This window comes from Pteropus alecto, unplaced genomic scaffold (assembly GCF_000325575.1).
Source record: "Pteropus alecto unplaced genomic scaffold, ASM32557v1 scaffold76, whole genome shotgun sequence".
NCBI classification, from domain to species: Eukaryota; Metazoa; Chordata; class Mammalia; order Chiroptera; family Pteropodidae; genus Pteropus; species Pteropus alecto.
Genome location: NW_006443138.1, coordinates 30,613,084 through 30,620,100, shown reverse-complemented (window position 1 = coordinate 30,620,100; position 7,017 = coordinate 30,613,084). Strand labels below are relative to the sequence as shown.

The 7,017-nt window shown below is 42.0% G+C and overlaps 1 protein-coding gene across 15 annotated transcripts in view; it reads right to left on the bottom strand.

The window, feature by feature from the left end:
• Positions 1-7,017, bottom strand: part of CACNA1C (calcium voltage-gated channel subunit alpha1 C) — a 606,859-nt gene that overhangs the window by 222,955 nt on the left and 376,887 nt on the right. For all 15 annotated transcript variants that reach the window (XM_025041061.1, XM_025041070.1, XM_025041069.1 and 12 more), the window contains exon 5: positions 4,084-4,223. In XM_025041061.1, the coding sequence (XP_024896829.1) occupies positions 4,084-4,223 (140 nt within the window). The remainder of the gene's footprint in view (positions 1-4,083; positions 4,224-7,017) is intronic.

Genomic DNA, 7,017 nt, shown 5'->3' with positions numbered 1-7,017 from the left:
TAGGCCCTTGTGGGACTTTGAATCTCAGTGAGTTAGGGAAGCCTTGGAGAGTTCTAAGAAGAACAGAGACATGTATTATAAGAGGACTTGTATTTTAAGAGGACCATTTTAGCTGCTGTGTCAAGACAAGGCTCTGACAAAGGGCAAGGGTAGAAGCAGAGAATCCTGTTAAGAGGCTGCTGTGATAATCCGGGTATGAGATGATGGTGGCTGGCACCAAAGTAAATGTGGAAATGGTAAGAAACAGTCCAATTCTTGATATACTTTAAAGGTCTGGCTGATAGAATTTTCTGATGGACTGGCTACAAAGGGTGAAAGAATGAAATAAGTCAAAGATTTTTGGCCTGAATAGTTGGAAGAATGAGATTGACATTTTTCAAGATGGGAAAGGCTTTGGGAAGATTGGGAGTTCTGTTATGAATGTGGTTAAATTCAAGATGCTTATTAACTATCTGATTCAAGGAATGGAGTAGGAAAGGTGTACACGTCTAGAATTTAGAGGAGAGGTCTGAGCTGGTCACATACAGTTGGCAGCTTTAGAAGATATATAGATAATACTTAACACCATGAGACTAGACATAATAATAGGGTGTGAATGTAGACAGAGAAGAGGTCTGAGGATTGAACTTGGATCTCTCTGATGTTAAGAGGATGGGAAGATTAGGGGGAAATCAGCATATAATTCCGAGAAGGAAAAACAGGTGAAGTAAGGGCAGAACTAAGAAAGAACAGAGTCCCAGAAGCCAAGTGATCATAATGGTTCAAAGATAAGAGACAATCCAATGCTGCAGACAGACCAAACGAAACAGCACCAGATTGGCCACTGGGTTCTGTAACATGGAAATCATGGTGGATTCAACAAGAGATACTTTGATGCCGTAACGGAGGAGGAAGCCTGAATGGAGTGGATTCAAGAGGGAATGGGAAGACAAGAATGAGGAGACAATAGGTAAAAGGCAACTCTTTTGAAGAGTTTTGCTGAAATATAAAAGGAGACAAGCTAGAGTTATGAGAAATGGGAGAAGAAGGCATTTGTCTAGGTTTGTAGTATAGGAGATATTGATGACGTTTTCCTAGAAAATATAAGCCAAACTAGTACAGTGCACTTATTCACCTTGGTTTACTTAGTTTACTATTTCAAAAAGTCCCACAGACACTATTCTATTCTGAAAGGGTGAAAGGCTGGATTAGCCCTTTCTTTAAACTCCAAAAAGAGCTATTCTATTCTCTTTTCATTAGTGACTCACAGAAAATAAAGCACAGTCATTAGCCCTATGCATAAATATGGAGTTACCTGCAAGGCTGCCACAACTGCAAAACCATCTCACTGTCATCATATTTAATGACAAAAATATCTCCTTGAACTGCATGGCAGGTAATATCAGGGTCTTATATTTGAAGTGCTATATTATGTCTTCATCTTCTTGATAAGAGAATTCCAAGAAGCGTTACCTCTTCCTGACCACAATACAGTTCTACCATTATTTACCTGCATATGGAAAGACAAGATACCTTCTTTAAAAAGTTTCTTCTACAGAGGAACCCCAGCTATTCTATCTAACTTGATTCTCCCTTTTAATGCGCTGAAGCGTGAATGGCTTTCGATCATATGCATCTCTAATTAAGAATTTTTATACTAGAGTAATTACCGTAACTATTTCTGTTAATAACAATCTCAACATCTTCGTGATGGATTGTACTATTTGTTCATAATTATTTGCCCATGCTTCTCTGTAGGTATAGCATACTTCTTTGTCCCATTATCTTTGGGACAAAGATAGCTATGTGACTTGCTTTGGCTACTTGAATGTGAGCAGCTGTGATATAAGCCATATTTAAGAAAAAGCCTAAAATATGCTTCTGTGGTTTAGCTCTATGCCCCCTTTGTGAGCATATGCCCTCTTCCATGAGAACCACATGTCCTACATGCTAGACACGTCTTCAATCTGGGCTCTGGAATGAGATGACATACAGCACCTGGTCAAGCCCAAGGAGCCAGTTGAGCCCAGAATGGCTGCAGCTGGCTGACGACAGCCTCATGTACCATGAGCCAGGTATGAGTGTTCCCAGTTTTAAGCCACTGTGAGTTTAGAATTGTTTGTTCCTGAAGCAAAAATCTGACTGATATATTCTTTTATTAGACTGTTGTATTCCTCAAGTGAAAGGACCATATTTATTCTTTATGATATGTCCTCATACCTAGCACAATGCTCTGAAATGATAGACCCCCAATAAACACAGAAGGGTAAGATTCATTATGTCCCTTGTAGCTTGGTTGGCTAAAGTTTAGAATCAATTCATAGTTCTTATCACTGACACATTAGTCGCACCAACATGATAAGCTCCTTAATATCAACGATCAAAGTCATTTTCATCCTGCTTTCTCATTCCTTGATTTTAGTTTATTGAATTATGGCTGATTGACCAAGAAAATCCAAATAATTTAGGCTTCATGAGAGGGGAATTGGGTCTTGGCTATCATAATATTGTTTCTATTCCTAGATGTCCCAAAAGGATTAAGGCCAAGTAGAGAGACTCTTCTTTCAATGTGCTTGGGTGGCTTAGCAATATGTTCACTTATGGGTTTAACACAGGCTGCAAACTTTTCCCAAGAGACCTCACTGCAAATCAACAACAACAACAACAAAACAGGCTAACACTTGCTTCATTTTCCAGTAAATTCCCCTACCTTGTGCAGAGACCATTCTAGGCATTGTGCAGGAATCAAAGACAATATAAGGCACAGTTCTGGGCTTCAAAGGCCTTGTAATGTAATCGAAGAGACAGGATATATGTGTAAAAGCCTAAGATAATCAAGGGTTAATTTTTTACAAGAGGTCGTGTGGTATGGTAGGAAAGAGTTGGTTTGAAAGACAGGAGACCTGGTTCTAGTCCTGCTCTGCTGCTGGTTAATTAAGTTACTTTGGGAAGATCTTTTTACTATTCTGTGCACATTAAAAAGGACTGACCAGGTTACTATAAAGCCCCTCACATTACTACGGTTTTGTGACTCTAAGAGATATCACCAAGCAGTATAATGTCACCAAGTACTCCACCTCTGGTGCAGGTGGTAAAGGCTGTTCAGAGCACCTCTTTGTTTTCCTGTCCCCTGGCCCCATCCCCAACCCTAGTTTGCTTTCAGCCTGGTCATAAGGATCTCCTCTGCCTTGAGTCTTGGGCTGGATCTGATAGAGCTGACTTGAGAGTGTAAAGTCTCAGCAAACAAGTCCAGAATTTGCTCAGATACCATAAATTGAACAAGGAGAAGAAGCATAAGTTTTCCAAAAGCTGACTTAGCCTCCAGGAACAATTTAGGCTGAGGTTTACTGGGGCTGATGCAGGTGCCCTAAGCTTCTGAGTTCAGTGCCCGGGCCTCATCCATAATGGGACAGGCTTCTGGAGGCACAGTGGAAGGGGAGCTGTCCATGTGACTGCTATCCTAATAAACCATATCTCTCTAACACCCATCCACCTAACTGTGATTGCTGAATACCCTCCACCCCGTGGATGAAACTAGTTCTCATAATGACAGGTGAAGTCCATAAATAGGGCTTCTGAGGCCAGAGATGGCCCTTCTGATATGAAAGGAGGAGGGCACTGGAAGAAATGGCAAAATAGAACTTAAAGAACTTTTAGACCATCCACTGATGCTTTTCTGATTGTCCTTTGGAAAATACATAAAGTAGAGATAATCTCATTGGCTAAAATACCCTGTGAGCCTTGGGGATTAGCTGTCTCTGCTCACGTGGCTCTTCTGCTGCAAATACACTTAAATTCCCAGCTCAGGGCCTTGCAGGGATGGCTCAGATGGCCACGGGACTGTTTTCTCTGTGTGGGCTGTCTTCATTTGGCTATGTGACTGCTGTGATATTTTTCTAGATGTTTACATAAGCTGGGGCCGCAGTGTGTTTTAATGGACTCACTTCAGAGTTGGGATTTTTAAAGCAGAGGAATTCATTTAAGGAAAAACCTCCATTTATGTGAAATCAGGTTCCTTTGCAAAGCGCTCTTGGCAATTCAGTGAAGGAAAGCAGAAGGTGGTGACCACACAGTGTTGTAAACAAGGATAATGGCTTTACTTACTCGGGACTCCGGACACCAGCCGCAAGGGGCGCAGCACGCGAAACGCCCTCAGAGCCTTCACATCAAATCCAGCCCCTTTCCCTCCTAGAGCATTGGCCCCATCAGCTTTGGTTGCTTGTTCTAAAATTGCACTAAAAAGCCTAGAAGAGAGAAAGGAGAGAAGGAGCTGTCAGGACAGTGTTTCTTTGCCCAGCTGGGCTCTGAATTCTCTGAAGGAAGCCTGGGATAGCAGAGTTTGCAGCTGTCTCCAGCCCAGGAGCAAGTGCCAGGTGTGTGCCTTGGAGGGTCAGTGGCCATCAAAGTTGACAGTCCATCAGTGTGGACTCCTCCCAAGGGCATAACCACTAGAGAGATCTGAGAGAGGTGACGGGCAGGCTCTTTGCCATCATAAAACAGAGAACACATCTGGCTTTGTGTGAGCTAGGCAGCCCTGGACAGAATGTAAAGCAAAGAAAGTTTGCTACCAGAGCCCCCGTCCCTTTGGGGTACCCTCGGCCCCCTCTGTGGTATCTTAGCTCCGGCCTTCATGTGGCCTGCAACCACATTTTCTCTCTTCTTTGTCCACCTCCTTCCTCCTAGCACTCTCTCTCTTTGATTTGTATCTGGGCACAAATAAATGATACTAAAGAAATCTACTTTGGGCTGGCACATAACTGATATTCAACAGAAATATGTTGAACAAATGAACGAATGATTAAATGGTTAAATGAGTAAGTTTCTAGCAGGAGCAAAACCACACATTAAGGCATATGATTGAGACATGGAGATTTCAGCTCTGCCACTGTGTTTAAGTTTGTATATTCATTCCTCCAACAAATAAGAACATCTACTATGCACCAGGTATTGTTCTAGACACTGGGGCTATAGCAAAATAGAAAGAATCCTATTCCTCCTAGAGTTTATATTCTAATGAGGGAGTCAGACAATAAACCAAGTAATCAGTTAATGTAGATCACATTTAGAGAGTGATAAGTTCTAAGAAGACAAATGCAGCAAGAAAAGGGATTCTGCAGTGGTCAGGGTGAGAGGCCTTCCTGTCTGATATCAAAAGTCTAGGAAAGGAACTTGCTCCTTAGCTGACATTTAAGCAGAGGCCTAAAGAAAGTGCAGGAATGGACACGGAGCTCGCTGCTGGGACTGTTCCAGGCAGAGGAAACAGTTGATGCAAAGGGACTGAGGGAGGAGCATGGGAGTGCATTAGAGGGACAAGTGGCAGGGCGGCTGGAGCAAAGCAGGGAAATGGAGTCCAGTGGTAGATGAAGTTGGAGAGGAAGGAGGGGACCCTATCAGGTGCTTGGTTTTCTCTCTGAGTTGGAAGCCATTGGAGGGTTTTGAACAGGACAGTGACATAACCTGACTAAAGTTTTAAAAGAATGACTCTGATGCTGTGGGGAGAATAGCCTGTAGTGGGACAAGAACACAGCAGGCTGCTGTATTAATCCAGATGAAGAGGCTTAGACCAGATGGTAGTGTTGGAGATGGTGAGAAATGGTCGGATTCTGGATTTATTTTAAGATAGAGGTGATGGGATAGGCTGATGAACTGGATGTGAGGTGTGAGAAGGACAGAATAATAAAAGATCATTCCAACAGTTTTGGCTTGAGCAACTGGAAGGATGAGGTATGATGGAATGGACATCAAGTGTTCTGTTTTGAACTTTTTAAAGTTTGAATTATTGTTTGGACATCTGAATAGATATCCTGAGTAGGATCTATTGAGTCTAGAGTTCTGAGAGATGGGGAGTCCAGGCTGGAGACAAAAAATTGGTACTTGTATAGATTGTATTAAAGTCAAATCCGATGAGACTGCCTAGCAGGCCAGTGTAGAAAGAGAAGACATGATAGGACTGAGCCTTGGGCTCCCAAATTGAGGAGTCAAGGAGAGGAGAAACCACTAAGTGGCTGGAATGGTGGGCTGTGAAGGAAGTAGTCGTGAGAAGATACTGGTTAACTGCATCAAGTGCTGCAGGTACAAGGATGGGCCACTGTCCACTGGATTTTGCAACATAAAGGCCACTGAGACCTTGAAAACAGGTTTTGGTGGCATGATGGGGACAAAAGCCTAATAGATATACATTTGAGAGAGGATAGGAAGAGAAATTGAAGACAGGGAGAACAGACAGCTCTATCCAATAGAAACATAATGCAAGCCACAAATATGAACCACATGTGTAAATTAAATTTTCGAGTAGCCACATTAAAAAAGAAAAAAAAAGTGAAATTAACTGTGATAATATATTTTATTTAATCCTGCATAACCAAAATATTATCATTTCACCTGTAGTAAACATAAATAATTATTAATGAGATATTTATCACTCTGTGTTTTATTCTAAATCTTTGAAATCTACTGTGCATTTTACACATACAGCATATCTCAATTCAGATTAGCCACATTTGAGGTACTGAATGGCCACATGTGGCTGGTGGCTACTGTGCAGACAACTCCTCTGAGGAATTTTGCTCTAAAAGAGAGTAGAGGTAAAATGGTGGTTACTGGAAGGAGATACGGAATCAAGAGTTTTGTTTATTTTTAAATGGAGATACGACTGCATTTTTATATGTGATGAGAATCATCTAACAGAGACAGACAATTTGATGATGCAGATGCTAGAGGGAACAATGACTGGAAGGACTGATGTCCTTCAGTAGGCAGGAAGGGGACCTAATGCACATTTAGGGGTGCTGGACTTAGGTAGAGGCAGGGAGGTTTACCATAGTTCAGGTAGGAAGGTACATTTTAGGGGCACAAATGTGGTTGTGGGAAAGCATGAAAAGTCTTTTCTGATTGCATCTGTTTTCCCAGGGAAACAGGTAGCAAGGTCATCAGATGAAAACATGAAAGGGGAGGAGGTACTGGAAGTTTGAAGGGAAAGGCAAAGATACGAAAGAATCATCAAGGAAAGTGGAAGAGTGAATAGTAGGCATGTAGAAG